The sequence below is a fragment of the Tachypleus tridentatus genome, chromosome 13, assembly GCF_004210375.1.
Source record: "Tachypleus tridentatus isolate NWPU-2018 chromosome 13, ASM421037v1, whole genome shotgun sequence".
Classification (NCBI taxonomy): domain Eukaryota; kingdom Metazoa; phylum Arthropoda; class Merostomata; order Xiphosura; family Limulidae; genus Tachypleus; species Tachypleus tridentatus.
Window position 1 is genome coordinate 165,119,943 of NC_134837.1, and position 21,628 is coordinate 165,141,570.

General features: G+C 36.6%; 1 protein-coding gene across 4 annotated transcripts in view; it reads right to left on the minus strand.

Annotated features, from left to right (window-relative positions):
* Nucleotides 1-21,628, minus strand: part of LOC143237656 (neuron navigator 2-like) — a 120,972-nt gene that overhangs the window by 71,706 nt on the left and 27,638 nt on the right. For 3 of the 4 annotated variants that reach the window (XM_076477146.1, XM_076477149.1, XM_076477148.1), the window contains exons 2-5: nucleotides 8,805-10,197; nucleotides 8,035-8,167; nucleotides 6,212-6,264; nucleotides 375-473 (exon numbers count right to left, since the gene is read on the minus strand). In XM_076477146.1, coding sequence (XP_076333261.1) covers nucleotides 375-473; nucleotides 6,212-6,264; nucleotides 8,035-8,167; nucleotides 8,805-10,197 — 1,678 coding nt within the window. The remainder of the gene's footprint in view (nucleotides 1-374; nucleotides 474-6,211; nucleotides 6,265-8,034; nucleotides 8,168-8,804; nucleotides 10,198-21,628) is intronic. The other variant, XM_076477147.1, reaches the window with a different exon arrangement.

Genomic DNA, 21,628 nt, shown 5'->3' on the forward strand with positions numbered 1-21,628 from the left:
TTTACACTGCCCATGAAGAAATTTAAGCAAATATACTCCAAACATATACTGCGGTATTATGGAGGTATGACTTTATAAGTTCTCTAAAATTACTTAGATTTAGGTTGCACATTTAGGTTAATTTTTTTTTCGTGAAGAAGCAATAGTAAGTAATTATAAAATTTATCCACGAAAATAAAAACACTAAAGTTATCAAGTCAGACTAAGAAACAAACCCTCTAAAAATTGAAAATGTTGATGCTTAAATTTGTGCCCTTATCAATGGTGGTTATCTATCATGTGTTTGCTAAGTTAGTTTATAAACCACATAAAGATGTTTCGAGTTTCAGTTAATGTTAATGCTGTACACTGTAAGATAATATCAGAAAACTTACGTTGGTTGTCAACTGCACGGTTAAATTAGCCACTTTCTCATTAGCTCGTTTCAATTCTCTCTTCAATTTCTTAATTTCATAAGCGTGTTTCTCTTCCGTCTAGGAATTAAAGTTCATTGCTTATTAAAATTACATATAAATTATCAAACACACACATACTAACACACATTACATTTAGGTTAACATGTACTCTGAGTTATAAGCGTATGTTTATATGAAACTTGAGAACTGAATAAATAAGCTTTAAGCTGCTTTCAAGTGCATTTTGATTTATCCACATGATTAAAATCTGATTAATCATACGTTGCAACCTGTAACATAATTATGATCCTATCAACAGGTCTATTGCTTAAATAAATTATATATATATATACACACACACACACACACTGCTGGCCAAAATCTTAAGGCCAATGAACATAAAGAAAAAATATGCATTTTCCCTTGTTAGACTCAATCACTTGTTTGAGTAGAGCTTCGAAAAATGAAAATAAGAAAAGGGAGAAAAATGCATTTAATAGGGAAAATGTGAACACTATGAAATTAGCCTAAATGGCGTTGGAAGCCATCTGGATCATCCAGTTTAAATTTTTTCTTATCAGAGAACAAAACCTTCGTCCACTTTTCTACGTTCCATATTTGGTGCTTCTCAGCAAAGTTTAACCGAGCTGTTTCGTGGTGCGAAAGAAAGCATGGTCTTTGAAGACGTTTACGGTTTTTAAAGCCTTTCTCTCGTAAATACCGTTTTATTATTCTTGAGCTGCATTCTGCGTCCGTTAGGGCCTTAATCTGGTTCGACGATCGGCTGGTGTCTTGCCGGACAACCCGTCGAATCCTCCTGCTCAAAGCCGACGAAATTTTCTTGGGCCGGCTACTTGAAATTCTCGTTCCGTATCCCTCAGGGTCTTTTAAGAAATTTGCAACAGCAGTTTTACTACGCCCAAACTTACCAGTGATGGCACGTTGAGAGAGACCTTGCTCTTACAGCTCGACAATTCTGCCACGTTCAAACTCTGTCAACTTTTTAGCCTTTGCCATATTTTTATCCAATGTAACACAGTAGATGTCAGTAGGAGATGTTGACAACGCTAATGAACACAAATGACTAAATTTCGTTACGTGTTTACCGATTAACGTTTCGTTTCAGTCTGGTCTTACACTTCATAGAGTTCACATTTTCCCTATTAAATGCTAAAAGTTTTTTATTTTTATTTTCCCTTTTCTTATTTCCATCTTTGGAAGCTCTACTCAAATAAGTGGTTGAGTCTGACAACGCAAAATGCATATTTTTTCATGTTCATTGGCCTTTAGATTTTGGCCAGCAGTGTATATATAATCAAAGGTTTATTACAGAACAGTTATTTGATGTTTGAGTAAGCGTAAGAAAACCAAAGCTGAACGAATTAACAGACTTATCTATAGAACTTTGAGCAAAGATAACAATCAGGTCTATTTATTATGAAATACAATTGTCCGAAATATTAACTCTTTCGCTGTCACATTTATAAATAAACAACTTTCCTAATGCCACAATAATAATAATAATTATTATTATTTGTTGAGTAAATGTCAGTTTTCCTAACTTTATTACCAATATGTCAAACTCTTTCCACTATGCATTACAAGTTCTGATAAACAAAATTTTCTCAGTATCAGTTTATAATACGCATGGTGTAGAATTATTTACCGTACCAACATAAAATATTTTATAGAGAATGACTTGACATACATTTTACAATGAACATATTCTCAATACTTTATAATTTTGTTATTTGCTTGTAAATATATTCAACTTATTGCACATATACTTCACAGAACATTTAGTTAATACCATTATAACCAAGACTAAATGAGGTAAGTGCACGTTCAACGTACGAAGACGATAAAGAGGATGAACGGGGGGGGATGTTAGATCTCTATTCTGAGATCATCTGATGAGGCTCCCCATGAGGGAAATAAAAATAAATACCAGTTTTGGTGGGAATCGTTTCAGCGATTCGCTGTTTATAAAATGTACACGCATACGAGTATACACGTACGCACACACACTCAAAGTTCTGTCAAACAATTGTTTCAGGTATCGTGTACTATACAGGTTCCGAGAGAGAGTTCAGAATAATATGTCTATGAAAGGTTTTCGTGTATGTAGCCAATTATATTAGACTACAACACACGTCTTTTGTGTGAAGAGTGTAGGAAACAAGAACATCACTTTTAAACGTAGACAAGTTAAATAAATTGCATTTCTTTCACTGTTCTCCGAGCTTTACCCCACGATGTCGATATAGTGTTTCGGACCCGTTAACATACGGCTACTTTAAGGACATTAGTTGTCTAATCACACTGACACATAGATAGTCTGTAGAAAAACAAAAGAAGAAACCCACAGGATGCTAAGTAAGAAAGTTACGAAAGCTATACATCCAAAAGTGTTGACTATATTTGCTAAATAATCTATATGTATATAACAGTACTTCAAATGGTGTAGATGGATCTTTACCAAAATTGGTATGGAAGTTCAATGGTTCCATAGAGAGATAAATACAAAATTTCCAGTTTTGCACTTTGTTGTTATCATGGATGTTTAAGCCACTGTTTTACCCCCTCTTGTTGAATCTTTACACAATTTGATATGAAGGTTTGGTTGAATCTTTACACAATTTGATATGAAGATTTGGTTGAATCTTTACACAATTTGGTGAGAAGGTTTGGTTGAATCTTTACACCATTTTGTAAGAAGGTTTGGTTGAATCTTTACACAATTTGGTAAGAAGGTTTGGTTGAATCTTTACACAATTTGGTAAGAAGGTTTGGTTGAATCTTTACACAATTTGGTAAGAAGGTTTGGTTGAATCTTTACACAATTTGGTATGAAGGTTTGGTTGAATCTTTACACAATTTGGTATGAAGGTTTGGTTGAATCTTTACACAATTTGGTATGAAGGTTTGGTTGAATCTTTACACAATTTGGTATGAAGGTTTGGTTGAATCTTTACACAATTTGGTATGAAGGTTTGGTTGAATCTTTACACCATTTGGTGTGAAGGTTTGGTTGAATCTTTACACAATTTGGTATGAAGGTTTGTTGGGCCCATGCAGATGCATGCAAATTTACGATTTCACATTTTGTGTTTTGCTGATTTTATGGACGTTTTTTACAATTACATTTTAGGGAAGAAACTTTTCATGTCCTAAAATAATCTCTCATTAATTATGAATTTACTTACACAGGTTCCGTCGAGTGGACGGTTACTCCAGTTAGTACAAAATGTAAACCGATAGCTTTGATATAATACAAAAGAAAAATACAATCATAGGTATTATGTAAAGAAAAAACAAATAAATACTTCATACTTCAAATAATACATTGTAAGATTAAGGTCTAATTTTACATCAAAAAAACTTACATAATGTGTTAATGCAAGTTTCTAAATGTTGTCTTTAATTTTAAATTACAATGTAAGATAAATATGATAGTTTAGGTAGCTGATAATGTGTTTATTAAATCGAGGAGCTTAGCTGTAGTTTAGGTTTTATTCCGTACAATGCTTTTATTTTAAAATCTGTTGTTATAAAACTGTCATAGTTTTACAGTTGTTTTAAAGAAACTTCGAAGAAAAGTGTTACAATTAATATACTCATTTCTGCCAATTATGTGAAACAAGCTTTGTAGCAATAGATTAAAAAAAATACATGCATAAATTCAGAAACTGGCGGAAATGATTATATTTAAATGTTTCTTTCGTTTACATCTAAAAACCTATTTTCAAAATGTATACGTGAGGTTAAAGAATTTTATTATAAAGTTACCTTTCAAATAAAACCCTGTATGTAACACAATTAAACGCATGTCGATCAAAAACGTTGTAGTAAAAATGATATTTTTGAATTTTTATCGTTTAGGAGTTTCAGTGATTGAGCATGAGTAAATAAAATGTCTGATTTTCAATTCCATAAAAACAAAATCAACCTTACTAAAAACTGAAAAAGATGCCAATGACACAAAACTTTATTCAGATTAAGTTTGTGTCGACTTACAACGTCAAAATAACGAGTTCGATTCCTTTTGGTGGAAACAGCAGATGACCCACTGTGGTTTTTCTTTAAAAACAAACAAACAGCCCCTATAATACCCGGCCTACAAAGATACAAGGTAACCGTGGTCAGGTTTAATGTCTGTGTTTGTTTTTTATTACAGCAAAGCCATAGTGGGCTATTTTGTTGAGTCCACCGAAGGAAATAGAACTCCTGATTTTAGCGTTGTAAATCCATAGACGTACCATTGTACCAGTTGGAGGACGAATGTCTGACAGCAAAATTTCTAGTTTCAGTGAAAACTTCGAAATCCACTTTTTTTTCCCGCAGAAGTCTGATGGATTTTTCACCCGATTTAAATGAAAATACCGTAAGACAAACCTACGTGTATTTTATATAAACGTGTGTTGCTATTGTGATGTCAGAATAAAACTTTATCAAACTCTTTCGTTCTAAGGACGAAGATGACTGACGTTTTAAAATAATACACAAGTTTAACCCTCGAATTCTGCAAAAATAAATTGTTTTATTAATTTTATTTGTTTTAGAGGGGTAGTCAGGTATAATAAGCATTTATGACACCAATTACACTGCACAAGAAAGTTTTTGCTTCTCGAACACTGTTGGGTGTTCCTTACAGATTTTTGGCTGCTGATCACGAAAATCACATCCAGATTTGCCCATCACGTACCGTTTCATCGAAATATTCAGTTTTGCCACAATGGAAAAACGATATCAGGGCAACTAGAATCCGTCAATGTTTGCTGACTACTGTTGGACACTGCAACGTGAAGCACCGGACATCGAATACAAATGAAAATTAGGAGCAAAACATTTTTAATTATGCTGAACGTAATAGCGTATTAGAAACATAAACGCAATTAAATACGTTATTGCCGGTAAACAGTTAACTATTTCTCAGAGTTCCGACGTTTGTTTGGAATTTCACGCAAAGCTACTCGAGGGCTACCTGCGCTAGCCGACCCTAATTTAACACTCCTACGAAAAGACGTTTCTAGTCCTGATTTCTCTAAGCCCGTTCCCCTGGCTGTGGTTTCGCTAGATAGTAGATAGGGACAGTGGGAATCTCGTTAATCCATTCATTAATGGATTTAAATGGCAATTTCATTTAAATACAAAATTATTAGCCTAATATTAATAACCTTTTAAGTTGCTCTGGGGCCTATTAGGCCCCACTTTTCGTAGGGGTGTTAACAGCGTAAAACTAGAAGGAAGGCAGCTAGTCATCACCACTCACCGCCAACTCTTGGGCTACTCTTTTACCAACGAATAGTGGGATTGACCGTCACATTATAACGCATCCACGGCTGAAAGGGCGAGCATGTTTGGCGCGACGGGGATGCGAATCCGCGACCCTCAGATTACGAGTCGCACGCCTTAACACGCTTGGCCATGCCGGGCCACTAAAGAACGATACACAGCGTGGCACATTCGCATATTTGTATCGCTAGAGAATGCCCTCTAGCAGCGAATGAATACTGACCTATTAATTAGATAATTTGGTCGGTTGCAAACAATACACACACACCTTCTGTCATACAAAAGAGATAGAGAAGGTGCAATATTTTGAATATGCATATAGTTCCTGTAATATATTTTTAAAAAAATTATTCTTATATGTAAGCATTTTGTGTAAACGTGGCAATAAGTTGTAATTACTGGTAATTTTTAAGTAACACAGTTACACATAATAATGACATAAAATTATTTCAAAATCTTGAACAATACTATTCATTAGTTTAGAATAAGTAATAACTATTTGAAATTTTCAGATCACTTACCGTTAAATACAATGAGGAGGTTGTTGACGTAAGTGATAAAGTTGAACAGTGCACTACAAGAAAAATACATTAGTTTTCGAAATTATACGAGCATTAATATTAGTAATTTAAGCTCCGACGTGTATGAAATTTGCTGTCAAATTCTTTCCAATTATAAAATAAAATAGTATGCTGTGTTAGCTCGAGAAGAATTCTTACAAAAATGTGACTTGATTTTAGTATTCTTATCTACACTGTTTAGTGTAGATATTATTACTTTTTGAGAGTTAATATTCTATGATTATTTAGTTCTGTCCATAACAAAAAAATTAGAAGCATATACTTTATGGTAAATTTTATAACAACTTTAGCTACATAACTCGTTAAAAGCCCTATGTTGTTTTTATAACTCATTAATATTAAGATTATAGAACGTTGCGGGAAATTTACGGACGTCAAGAATACGTGGTAAGCAGACTACTTAGTAATAAACATATATATATATATATATATATAGTGGAAGGCTTAACGATTAATATCGATCTAACGGTTGATATATATCAGAGTGAATCTGTGTTAAAACAGGTTATTGTTTTTTTTAATTTCACGCAAAGCTATACGAAGGCTATCTGCACTAGCCCATCCCTAATTTAGTAGTGTAAGACTAGAGGGAAGGCAACTAGTCATCACAACCCACCGATAATCCCTGTGATGCTCTTTTACTAATGAATAGTGGGATTGACTGTAATATAATAACGTTCCCACGGCTGAAAGAGCGAGCATGTTTGGTGTAACGGAGATTCGAACCCACGATTCTCAGATTACGAGTCGAGCGTCTTAACCACCTGACCATGCTGGGGCGTGGTAAAACACACAAGAATAACATTTTAGTTACTCAAAGTTTTAATGAAATTAAACCTGCTTATGTTGGCTTTGACAAAAGGTGGATTATTATTTGGAAGTAGACTTAAATATAAAAAGGAGCAGTTGATTTTGGAAGTTAGGATACAATCATGGTAACTCGACGAAACATAAATGAATTATGCTCGGATTGTTTGGCAATAGTAATAGAGATAAATAGTTCGGCTTGTCAACAGAAATTCTCAAGAATTTTATAGACCTACATGAATTTTTGACAACAAGAAGAAAACAAAATAATTTATTTTACGCACATTTAACTAGTTCAACGTATTATTTTGAAAACATGTGCTACTAGTCAAAAGTTTTCTGACAATTGGCGAACTACAGCCAGGATTAAAAGATGGTAAACGGTGATAGAAGAAAACACGAGAGCGTAAATAAGTAGGCCTATGTACGCTCAACTGTAGTAGTAGCGCAAAGTGTAGAGATTACAAATAGCGCTGTATAATAATTTCAAGCGAGTATTGATAAAATGGGTTGAAAGTGGAGAGCGTCTTTAATTAAAAGACAGTGAACTCTGAGAGTCTGTTTAGCAACAACACGAATTAAGGGGAAGAATGTAATCAGAGAAGAAAGAAAGACAGACTGAAAAAGAAAGGCTGAAAGAAGAGAAAAGAAAGACTAAAATAGAAAAGAGTGAAAATAAGTGCACAAAGATATGTCAATCTTTTTATCAATCAAACTACGAATGGAAAAGAATTAATACCAGATGGTCCCGTAGGAAGCCGAAAGTGTCCTGTTTCAAGAGTAAATAAAACCAAAAGTAACAATTATTTCTCCTTGCGTTTCTCTGTATGAAATGTAATTTAGTGTTTTAAACGACTCATCGGACATACTAAGAATAACGTCGACTTTTTAAAACTTATTTTGAAGACACTGGAACAGCAATTTTTTACACTTCTAATTATTAAGAACATACTTACTGCTGACATCTCTGTTGGAACTCTTAGATAGTTGTCCTCCTACGTGACCAGAAGCATTGGTAACACATCGACTACTTGGTACTGGGAGAATAGGGTTAACTGGAGAGAGGGGGAACAAGTGTCGTGACGCTCTCTAAAAAGAGTAAAATTTAATATCGGAAAAAGTAATTGTTATATCAATTACCACTTAACTTTAAAAATTCAACGTTTTGAAAGTAATTTCCATAATCAAGTTGAATCTTAATGACTGTTAACCCACCAAAGAAAAAAAAAGGAAATATCTCATTTCCTGGCAGTGGTAAATAAAAAACAATGTGGTCTCATACATGCTGCGTATGATAGTTTATAAGTGAGTAATAATAAGCCAATGTTATTTATGTTTTTCAAACATTGTTTAGCTTACTGCTATGCTGTATTTTATTTTTCGAAGAAACCAAACGATAAAAAGTGTAAAACACTTGAAATGGCGAGCAGCTATTAAAACAATAATTTATTTTTTAAACCACTTAATTCAGAAACTTTAAACGGAATAACCGAAACTGTACGTTCAGATCCCAAGCTGAACAAAATTAACAATACGGACAAAATAAACTTGATAAATTAGCGAATTTTGTATTTTTGTACCTTGTTTCAAATTAGAAAACACTTCAATAATTAGTATTTATCGTTAACAACGAAAAATAAAGGAAGTTTTATAGCTAAAACATGTAATAGTGTGAACATTAAATCTTGGATGTTGTGTGTTTGGAGAAGCGAGTGATAAATTTTACCTGATAGAGAAAGTCGGATGAGGCAGATGACAAGGACTCCGAACTTTCAGCCTCAGTCAAGCCGCCCCTAGTGCAAGTTCGTGTAACTGGTACAATGCTCACAGAATCGGCAACAGAGCCACCACTGTAACGGATCCTACTACACAGGCTTGGTGATCCTGACTGTTGCGAATACAGAACCGCCGATTGATCTAAGCTTACGTAGTTTCCCGTGTCTCCATCACTATATTTTAAAGGAGAAAAAAATCCCAGAGAACGCTCTTTTGTGAATGGTTGGAGTATGTGGTCACGTAAGCTTAAAGTTGGAGAAGTAAGTGCTTTAGCTTTGGAAGTTGTTCTACGTCCAAGCGAATTACATTTGCCAAAGTGTGTAAAAGAGTCAAACAAGTATACATCATTCACATTGTTATGAGTGTTGACGAGCGTTTCTGTGTTTGTCTTTCTTTTATCATCACTACGAGTTTGATCGGGTTGGCGGGAAAGTTTTTCATTACCTAGAATAGTTGGAGAACGAGCGACAGCACAAGTATGACTTCCATCTAATTCGTCGAACTGACCCACTTCATTATCTTTGGTTATTTCTGTCAATTTTTCGAATGAACTATTATTACATCTCTGTTCTGTTGATCCGCAACTTTTCTCGCTACTATTAGATGAAACACTCGAAGTACTTATTGGTCTCTTTAGGACACCATGGTTCAAGGTCGATCCAGACATTGAATGAGGCCCCTGAACTCGGCGCACATCTCGAGCACATATTGACAACGATTCTGAGAATTCTGTGAAAGGCTTGGAACTCACATTCCTACCACTTGAACAACACTTTTCACCTGGAAAATCATCATCCTTCAAATTACGATCTCTACGTTTCTCAAAAACAGCAGTGAGAACTTCTTGGTTAGACCTGTGTCCGTCAGTGTCATTATATTTACAAACACCATTCTTCCTGCTCGTGGATCCATACGAGTAGGTATTTTTGCCTCTTATTCTATTGGTGTCGATATTTCTCACTCTTTCATCACTTGCGTGATTTTCCACACTTTGAGAAGACGACTCGTATTGTTTTAAGTATTTTTTCCAAGCAGCAGACGACATCTGTTGAAAGACGCTTGACTCAGTTTGCATCGAGCTGTTCGTCCTCTTGGTGTCAATCATTCTGCTTGTGGAAGATCCCCTCAGGTTATCCTCCTTCCTTATCTTGTCACCACCAACTTTGCTGCTAGGATCACTACACTGTAGTGTATTCTTAGACGGGAGATTTTCGCGCTTCGAATGTTTTGAGCTACCGTACACATTTGTTTCCGAGTATAACGAGATTGTCATGTTATCGTCTGTACAGGGCTCGGCTGTAGTGTCACTGATCCCACTGCTGAGAGACCAGCTGTCCTCAAGGCTGTAAAGAAAACACACAACTATCACATAAAGAATAACACCTGGAGGATGGCGAAATATAGTGTAGTATGTTCTATGTTGAAAGAAGTTATAGATTGTTCGCTTGGTACGAAGATACGACGCAAAGAAATCTTTCCACGAGCAGTATTATGTTAATTAATAGTACTTTTTATCATTCCTCTTTTGTCCTTATATAACTGAACTCTTAAAATAACATATTGAAGTGAGAAGGAAACTCATTCAGAAGAATATTTGGTTTCCACTGATTTTTCTGAAATGATTTCATTTTAATGTATATTAATTGGTCACCTGATTCAAGTGTTTTATTTCGGACGACTCTGCAATTTATGGTGTTATGTACGTTACGTACTACTATTTCAAATAACCACACATTTTAATTTAAGAAGTTAATTAAATGTTAATATGTATTAAATTTATGAGTGCGTGTCTGCATTTTCTTATAGCAAAGCCACATTGGGCTATATGCTGAGTCCACCGAGAGGAATCGAACCCCTGATTTTAGCGTTGTAAATCTGTAGACTTACTGCTGTACCAGCGGGGGACCAAATTTATGATATTTGCCAATCTTGTTGGCAAATAACGCCAATTTTTAACTAAAATATAATATATATATATATATACATTGTGAAAGAATTATACAGCAGTTTGAAAATCATGACAATATATAACATAGTAAATACAAATACCCTTATGATAATAAAATCACGTAGCACGTGAGAGTACTTAAACACAAATGTTATATTTTTGGCTCAATACAATCAATAATCACAAGACAAAAGGCTCCTTTGAAAAATGGGATAGGTTTCAAAGGAGCAACTGGAATTTTCTCGTTAGGTTTTACGATCAATTGACAAATATGACAAGATTTACAAAACTGAGAAATAACTTGCCTAATTTTCGGCCAAAAGGAATGTCTCATAATTTTGTCACATGTCTTGTTCACAACTTTCAATGTATCAGAATGATGTGCTTTTAGAAAAACGATTTGATAGACTGCAGCTCGTACATTTTGTCGTCTCCATTTTCTTATGTGAACACCATTTTTGAAAAAAAATAACCATTTAGAACTTTCTCCAGTTCATTCGTTGAGCTTGCACATTTAAATAGTGCTCATAGATCAGTTTACTTCTAGCAAACAGAACTTTCCCAGCTAAATCAAATCCCTCATGCTCATCACCAATGAATTGTCAGTAGGATAATAAATCACAAGATTCTCGTCGGATCCAAAAATTGTCTGAGACAAATCTATAATATCGTCCTCTGATCATGTGTCTATATTTTTTTTTACTCAATTTCTAAGCCTGAACTCGAATCACAGTACACAAGGGAAATACTTCTAGATTTTTAGATGAAACAGTAATCAGCTCGCTAATCATTTTGAGTTTAGCAACGACGTTCTCCCAGCCAAATCGTTTCTTAACAATAACGATAAACCCTAAATTGACAGAGTATGTCTTACTCTAACCATAAATGGTCCCTAAACAAGATATGATTTTAAAGAAAGGTTATGAGGAGGAAAACTAATAAATCACTTTCAATACCCTGAGAAATAACAGATTCACCAGTGGTAGAACTGGAATCTAAAGGCAATACAACAATGATTGACTCACCCCAGTATCACGTAAAATACGTATGGGCGTGGGATTAGCAGTGTTTTATGTCAAAGACACAAAACCAACAAATACATAAGGTCTAAATTCCGACCTAACTACAACAGCCTTTTTATCAGTGGCAAAATAAACATCGGATGAACTGGCGAAACTGTGTCCATATGTGGAAACAAATGCACTGGGTGTTACCTCTTTTTTTTTTCTCTTTAAAACTCCAACTATCGGATATAACATGGGCAGGTATTTTTACAAAAATGGCAGATAAGCCTTAATGACTTTGATGAAGTTTTATCCTGACTGTCTGAAGATTTCGAACTAGAAGAGCTGGAATTATTAAAAGAATCTTCAACTTTAGTGAATTGGAGAGGTACTGGTTTTTGATGAGATGGCTTCAATTTCAATGGCTTGGTTTGTTTTGAATTTCGCGCAAAGTTACTCGAGGGCTATCTGCGCTAGCTGTCCCTAAGTTAGCAGTGTAATACCGCCCACCGCCAGCTCTTGGGCTACTCTTTTACCAACGAATAGTGGGATTGACCGTCACATTATAACGTTTCCACGGCCGAAAGGGCGAGCATGTTTGGTGTGACGGGGATTCGAACTCGCGACCCTTAGATTACGAGCCAAGCGCCTTAACCACCTGGCCATGTCGGGCCGCAATTTCAATGAAAAGTGGTTTTATTTGTTAAAGTATAATAATCAGAAAGAGCAGTTGCTTCCTGTAGTGTTCCAACTTTCGCGTCATCCAAATAAGTTTTGTGGTCGTCACTTGTACAGTGTTTAAATTGCTCAGTTAAATATAGTTGTCTTAGTTTGTCGAAACTGTTGCCAATACGCATAGAACTACACCATCTTTCAAACTAAACCTCTTTTTCGTGGGCGAATTCCATACAAATTTGACTAACTTGATCGCAATAACTTCGAAAGTTTTGAAGATCAGCCTCTGGTACTAACTTGTATATACTTTGAGGTAAGCTGCTTTAACCTTATAATTAGTGCAATCTTGTTGAGAGGAAGCAGTATAAACTTCTTGGGCTTTACCAGTTAAAATACTGTAATAATAATGATGACCATTTATCAGTGAGCCATTCTATGGTTTAGGCAACTTTCTCAATATTTTGGAAATATTTATCAACTTCACTTTCATTAACTGGTGGTACTGATATACTGTCTGAGTTCAAAGTTATCATTTTGCCTTGGTAGATCGGCATTGAGTCTAACTTCCACTTCTTCCAGTCTAATTTCTTTCTCGGCCTTGATACGGGCTTGTTCTGCATCGAGACGTTTACTTCCTCTTTCCGCTTCGGTAGAGCTTACTCTTTCTGTTTTTCACTTTGAAACGAGCTTGTTCAGTCTCGATTTATTTATTATTATTTTTTTTTTAGTTTTAGCTGAATTTTTAACTTATATTTATCAGTTAACTTTGATTGGCTAATGAGGACACTAGAGTATTCTCCTAATGTTTCCTCAGACAACAAATCATCATCGACTAATATTTCATCAATATGCTTTTTAGTTCTTTTTTTCATTGATTTATTTTTACCTCTAATTCTTGGATTTTGTCAATTTGTTTTATTTTTCTAGTTGTTCGAGGGAAGGTGATTCAAGAAAACCTTAATAATATGTATTAAATTTATAATACTTGACAACAATATTGATACACACAATTTTCTATTTTAATACACAAAAAGTTATGATAACGATTATTAGTAATAGTTGTTAGAAATGATGGTTTCTATACAAGAGTTTTACAAATTTACTCAATACTAAGTCTTATATCTTGTCTGGAACTGAATCTTTTATCGACGTTTATGGAGAGCAAATTAATTCTTTGTTGTTGCACCTGTATACTCTTTGGACGGCTGGCTAAGTTTGAAGTACTAGTAAGCTTTTCATTGGCGACAATATATGATATCATTATAAAACTACTAACGTCTAAAGTTAATTCACTGAAGTTGAATGGTTTGTAATGTTCGAAATCTATAGATGTTTCTGGTCCACTTCTATATTTTTCGATTAATAGTTGTTAATTACAATTAGGGCTTATGAGGCCTATAGCTCACTGTCTGTAGCTGTATAATAATAAACTTCTTCTATTACTGTCTCTCAACTAGCTGCTTTTGTACGAATCACGCGAGTTTCTTGAAGCTTCAACAATGTTCGAAAACGCGTAAAAACAAATATGGTTCATTCTTACTCTCAAGAATCTTCTACAAAGTTAGAGAACAGATGGGACTTGCGCAATGCAAAGTCAATTATACATGTCACATGCAAAAAGAAAAGTATACTGAAACAAGCGTAGGTATTAAAATAAATGTATAATTGTAAATATATTACAATGCTGAACAGAGAGGAGGGAAGGCTAGTCAAGTTAATATAACCCTAGATCCTCCCTAATCGCTCGCGGGTCTCCTTCCACCCTGTTGTTGCCCTCTCCCCCCTTTCGATCAGCTCTAGATCCGCCACTGGAACTGGCTGTTAAGCCTTGATCGAAAGTTATATATACATATTTTATAGTACAATTGGAGCAAATTTACGATTTTAATTAGGTTAGCGGTCTTTAAATCTATAAAAACGTTCAATGTGTGAGAAAAGCAAGCTATTTGTTTTGTTTGTTTGTTTTTGAATTTCGCACAAAGCTACTCGAGGGCTATCTGTGCTAGCCGTCCCTAATTTAGCAGTGTAAGACTAGAGGGAAGGCAGCTAGTCATCACCACCCACCGCCAACTCTTGGGCTACTCTTTTACCAACGAATAGTGGGATTGACCGTCACATTATAACGCTCCCACGGCTGAAAGGGCGAGCATGTTTGGCGCGACCGGGATGCGAACCTGCGACCCTCAGACGAGTCGCACACCTTAACACGCTTGGCCATGCCGGGCCGAAAAGCAAGCTAACTTTATATCAGTGTATAGGTGGAAGACACTGTGAAACATGTCTACCATTTTCTGGTTGAACATGAGTTTGTCGTTAAAATCTATTAACTGAATCTTCATACAAATTGAAATATCTACGTAAGCATATTTGTTAATAATGTGCCGGAAATATTAATTCTGTTAACTCTACAGGAATACTAAGAATAACCTTTATACGTAGATTCTTATATGTTCATCGTAAGCCACTCGTACATTTGACAAACATTAAGAATACTAAATGTTTTCTTCACTTTATAGTCGATAAAAAAAGTGAATTTACCACTGTATGCTGCAGTGCTTTGTTAACTGAAGCACACGGTTACCATGGTAACGAAAATACAGTTGTAGCTAACTGACACAAAGTTTGAGAACAACACAGACGTTTTAAATTTATGTTTCCGTGACAGGTTGTTTAACTCTGAAATTGGTATTCTATCTAATAAAATAAAATAAATTAGAAATAATGACGGGTTAGCTATCGATAGAATTCAGTTAATAAGACTTTTGCAGCTTTACAAAATATTGTTATATACAATTCAGTTGTCACATGGAAAAAAAACTGCTTAAACTTTGCTGTTATACTCCGATATCCCATACGTTTTCACTGCTGGTCACAGGTATTGGTTTATGTAGTAACACTATGTTGGAAGTCTTAATCTGGAAGTGTATCTAGATTTTCCTGAGCTAATAGTTTTGGTTTCTATAATCAATGTGTTTCTTAATCTCAAAAACTCATAGATTTCTTTGTTAGTATGTCGATTCTTTACCGTTACTAACAGATGATTCTTGATTAGAAGAAAAAATACTGACTGCCACAAAGAAGCCTTTTTCTCTCATCTTTAATGTCGCTTTCAGGGTATTAACTTCCAGCTCTGTGTGTTGTAGAATTCAACTGATGTCGTTAAGATGTCAAGTGGTGTTCGAGAAAATCTAACGTAAATGTACCAAAGATAATTATTTTCGTATAGGTACCGGGTTGTCAGTTTCATCGTTATTGATAAAGTATTAAATATTGTGGTGTAAAATAAATGTCGCTTTTACCCTCGAGCGTTAGAAAACAACTGTCATTATAACTTCAATTGTAAACATGTAAAACAAAACCTAACCTTCGATTGTCTAGAATATTAATTCACTAAAATATTAGCTTAGAAAGTGCATATTTTTACTCTAGGGTATTAGTTCTTGAAGTGTACGTTATGCTGAAGGGTATTATGTTATGAAGTGACTTTCGTTCTACAATATTAGTTTACTAAGTATAACGTTTACTCTAAGATATTAATATAATAAATTTAAATTTTTTACTTTAGGCGTTAGTTTAATAACCGAGTGATATGATGGAAAGATACCGTGAATTTTACTCAGTGTATAAATTTGAAGTGTAAGTGTGTTATGATCTATACTACATTAATAATACTTTGGAAATGTGGAGAAAGGAAATTCACACGAGTTTGGTGTGTTTGTTTTTTGAAATTTTACACAAAATTACACCAGGACTATCTGCGCTAGCTGTCCCTACTTTGGCAATGTAAGACTGGAGGGAAGGCAGCTAGTCATCACCACCCATCGACAGCTCTTGGGCTACTCTTTTACCAACGAATAGTGGGATTGACCGTTACATTATAACGCCCTCACGGCTGAAAGGGCGAGCATGTTTGGTGTGATGGGGGTTCGAACCCGCACCCCTCGGAGTAGGAGTCGAACGCCTTAACCAACTTGGCCATGCCGGGCCAATTCACACGAGACAACTGAAACTTTATTTAGTATTTCGGGAAAATGTTGTTCATAGTTCTGTTTCTGTCTTACAGCAATGCTAGATAAGATATACAGTCATTACGAAAAAACAAACAAACACAGAAACAGAACTAATTCTAACTATGAGAAGTTGTATTACAGTCTACAAAATCGAAACTCCATTTAACACGATACTCACTCCTCGCGTGGTTAACCGATGCTTCTTTCCCGCTATTAAATAATGCTTTTTTTCAGAAATGTGTAGTAGTACTATATATTACATATTGTACGTGGTATCATGCTTAAATATCTTTATCCCCCTATTTATTAGCCCGATTACAAGTAATGACAAGGAACGTTTAACAATGTTATTTATCCACATTATTGTAAAATTACTTCATGCTGCTTTGAGCAAACAAGATGAATCATGACAGTGGAATCACATGTTTACTGAATAGACTTTCATCAAATGTGCACTTACGTACAACTTCATTCTGTAAAAGCTTCCGTACCGTTGTTTGCTGTAATAAATATGATGAGGTACATAATGTGGCATTGAATACTGTGTTACATTATTTTTATGAAAATATACTGCATGTATGTTCATAAACTATTTAGACTCAAAGTTGAGGCCGGAAAGCTTGTAGATTTAAAATTATTTTTGGTTCAAATAATACTACACCTCATGGGTAAGAACTACAGAATCAATACAAACGTCTCTTTGGAAGTATAAAAATGAAAGTTTGATACATTACCGATATACATCTACATGCACGAGAAAATTTGATTTATTGTAGACAAGTCTCTCCAAGTAAAAAGAAAAGGAAATTAAAACATCATAGAAACTTCAAAAACAAGTGAGACATTACAGACAGTACCCTACAGAATTAGAACTGTGAGTTAGATATATTACAAAGGTCTATACCAGTACTGAAACGAAAGTTGGAGTCTTTACAGACACGTCTCTCCCAGTAAATAAACTTCCAAACATTAGGCTTGTTTCTACAAACACAGAAACGAAAGTATGTTGCTTCACAGACACATGCTAACAAGCACAGAAACGAAAGTAAATTACATCACAGGCATGCGTCTAAAAGCACAAAAACGAAAGTTAGATACATCACACAGATATTTACACAACGACAGAAACGGAAACTGGAAAATAATGCCCCTCGAAAAATAAAATAATATACATTATATAGATGTCCTCAGAAGTGCAATACTGTAGTTAGATATATGAGGAATATGTTAAAAATTCATGACAGAGTTATAGAGGAAAGAGTTACTAGTTCAACTATGATTTATTTTTCAACATAAAATCCTCCCGAGTCTATACACTTGGGCCAATGCTGCTCTAAGACCATTATGCCCTTCTGAAATAACTCTTTTTGTGTTTTCTTATATCAAAGTCACATTGGGCTATCTGCTGAGCTCACCGATGGGAATCGAACCCTGATTTTAGCGTTGCAACTCCGTAGACTTGCCGCTGTACTGGAAGGAAGCAATAACTCTTCTTACTGGTCTTCAATCTTACCGCTATACTGGCAGGGAGCAATAACTCTTCTTACTGGTCTTCAATCTTACCGCTGTACTGGCAGGGAGCAATAACTCTTCTTACTGGTCTTCAATCTTACCGCTGTACAGGCAGGGAGCAATAACTCTTCTTACTGGTCTTCAATCTTACCGCTGTACTGGCAGGGAGCAATAACTCTTCTTACTGGTCTTCAATCTTACCGCTGTACTGGAAGGAAGCAATAACTCTTCTTACTGGTCTTCAATCTTATCGCTGTACTGGCAGGGAGCAATAACTCTTCTTACTGGTCTTCAATCTTACCGCTGTACTGGCAGGGAGCAATAACTCTTCTTACTGGTCTTCAATCTTACCGCTGTACTGGCAGGGAGCAATAACTCTTCTTACTGGTCTTCAATCTTACCGCTGTACTGGAAGGAGCAATAACTCTTCTTACTAGTCTTCAATCTTACCGCTGTACTGGCAGGGAGCAATAACTCTTCTTACTGGTCTTCAATCTTACCGCTGTACTGGCAGGGAGCAATAACTCTTCTTACTGGTCTTCAATCTTACCGCTGTACTGGAAGGGAGCAATAACTCTTCTTACTGGTCTTCAATCTTGCCGCTGTACTGGCAGGGAGCAATAACTCTTCTTACTGGTCTTCAATCTTACCGCTGTACTGGAAGGGAGCAATAACTCTTCTTACTGGTCTTCAATCTTACCGCTGTACTGGCAGGGAGCAATAACTCTTCTTACTGGTCTTCAATCTTACCGCTGTACTGGAGGAGCAATAACTCTTCTTACTGGTCTTCAATCTTACCGCTGTACTGGCAGGAGCAATAACTCTTCTTACTGGTCTTCAATCTTACCGCTGTACTGGAAGGGAGCAATAACTCTTCTTACTGGTCTTCAATCTTACCGCTGTACTGGCGGGGAGCAATAACTCTTCTTACTGGTCTTCAATCTTACCGCTGTACTGGCAGGGGAGCAATAACTCTTCTTACTGGTCTTCAATCTTACCGCTGTACTGGCAGGGAGCAATAACTCTTCTTACTGGTCTTCAATCTTACCGCTGTACTGGCAGGGAGCAATAACTCTTCTTACTGGTCTTCAATCTTACCGCTGTACTGGAAGGGAGCAATAACTCTTCTTACTGGTCTTCAATCTTACCGCTGTACTGGCAGGGAGCAATAACTCTTCTTACTGGTCTTCAATCTTACCGCTGTACTGGAAGGGAGCAATAACTCTTCTTACTGGTCTTCAATCTTACCGCTGTACTGGCAGGGAGCAATAACTCTTCTTACTGGTCTTCAATCTTACCGCTGTACTGGAAGGAGCAATAACTCTTCTTACTGGTCTTCAATCTTACCGCTGTACTGGCGGGGAGCAATAACTCTTCTTACTGGTCTTCAATCTTACCGCTGTACTGGAAGGGAGCAATAACTCTTCTTACTGGTCTTCAATCTTACCGCTGTACTGGCAGGGAGCAATAACTCTTCTTACTGGTCTTCAATCTTACCGCTGTACTGGAAGGGAGCAATAACTCTTCTTACTGGTCTTCAATCTTACCGCTGTACTGGCAGGGAGCAATAACTCTTCTTACTGGTCTTCAATCTTACCGCTGTACTGGAAGGGAGCAATAACTCTTCTTACTGGTCTTCAATCTTACCGCTGTACTGGCAGGGAGCAATAACTCTTCTTACTGGTCTTCAATCTTACCGCTGTACTGGAAGGAGCAATAACTCTTCTTACTGGTCTTCAATCTTACCGCTGTACTGGCGGGGAGCAATAACTCTTCTTACTGGTCTTCAATCTTACCGCTGTACTGGAGGAGCAATAACTCTTCTTACTGGTCTTCAATCTTACCGCTGTACTGGCAGGGAGCAATAACTCTTCTTACTGGTCTTCAATCTTACCGCTGTACTGGCAGGGAGCAATAACTCTTCTTACTGGTCTTCAATCTTACCGCTGTACTGGCAGGGAGCAATAACTCTTCTTACTGGTCTTCAATCTTACCGCTGTACTGGCAGGGAGCAATAACTCTTCTTACTGGTCTTCAATCTTACCGCTGTACTGGAAGGGAGCAATAACTCTTCTTACTGGTCTTCAATCTTACCGCTGTACTGGCAGGGGAGCAATAACTCTTCTTACTGGTCTTCAATCTTACCGCTGTACTGGAAGGAGCAATAACTCTTCTTACTGGTCTTCAATCTTACCGCTGTACTGGCAGGGAGCAATAACTCTTCTTACTGGTCTTCAATCTTACCGCTGTACTGGAAGGGAGCAATAACTCTTCTTACTGGTCTTCAATCTTACCGCTGTACTGGCAGGGAGCAATAACTCTTCTTACTGGTCTTCAATCTTACCGCTGTACTGGAAGGAGCAATAACTCTTCTTACTGGTCTTCAATCTTACCGCTGTTCTGGCAGGGAGCAATAACTCTTCTTACTGGTCTTCAATCTTACCGCTGTACTGGAAGGGAGCAATAACTCTTCTTACTGGTCTTCAATCTTACCGCTGTACTGGCAGGGAGCAATAACTCTTCTTACTGGTCTTCAATCTTACCGCTGTACTGGCAGGGAGCAATAACTTTTCTTACTGGTCTTCAATCTTACCGCTGTACTGGCAGGGAGCAATAACTCTTCTTACTGGTCTTCAATCTTACCGCTGTACTGGAAGGGAGCAATAACTCTTCTTACTGGTCTTCAATCTTACCGCTGTACTGGCAGGGAGCAATAACTCTTCTTACTGGTCTTCAATCTTACCGCTGTACTGGCGGGGAGCAATAACTCTTCTTACTGGTCTTCAATCTTACCGCTGTACTGGCAGGGAGCAATAACTCTTCTTACTGGTCTTCAATCTTACCGCTGTACTGGCAGGGAGCAATAACTCTTCTTACTGGTCTTCAATCTTACCGCTGTACTGGAAGGGAGCAATAACTCTTCTTACTGGTCTTCAATCTTACCGCTGTACTGGCAGGGAGCAATAACTCTTCTTACTGGTCTTCAATCTTACCGCTGTACTGGAAGGGAGCAATAACTCTTCTTACTGGTCTTCAATCTTACCGCTGTACTGGCAGGGAGCAATAACTCTTCTTACTGGTCTTCAATCTTACCGCTGTACTGGAAGGGAGCAATAACTCTTCTTACTGGTCTTCAATCTTACCGCTGTACTGGCAGGGAGCAATAACTCTTCTTACTGGTCTTCAATCTTACCGCTGTACTGGAAGGGAGCAATAACTCTTCTTACTGGTCTTCAATCTTACCGCTGTACTGGCAGAGAGCAATAACTCTTCTTACTGGTCTTCAATCTTACCGCTGTACTGGCAGGGAGCAATAACTCTTCTTACTGGTCTTCAATCTTACCGCTGTACTGGCAGGGAGCAATAACTCTTCTTACTGGTCTTCAATCTTACCGCTGTACTGGCAGGGAGCAATAACTCTTCTTACTGGTCTTCAATCTTACCGCTGTACTGGAAGGGAGCAATAACTCTTCTTACTGGTCTTCAATCTTACCGCTGTACTGGCAGGGAGCAATAACTCTTCTTACTGGTCTTCAATCTTACCGCTGTACTGGAAGGGAGCAATAACTCTTCTTACTGGTCTTCAATCTTACCGCTGTACTGGCAGGGAGCAATAACTCTTCTT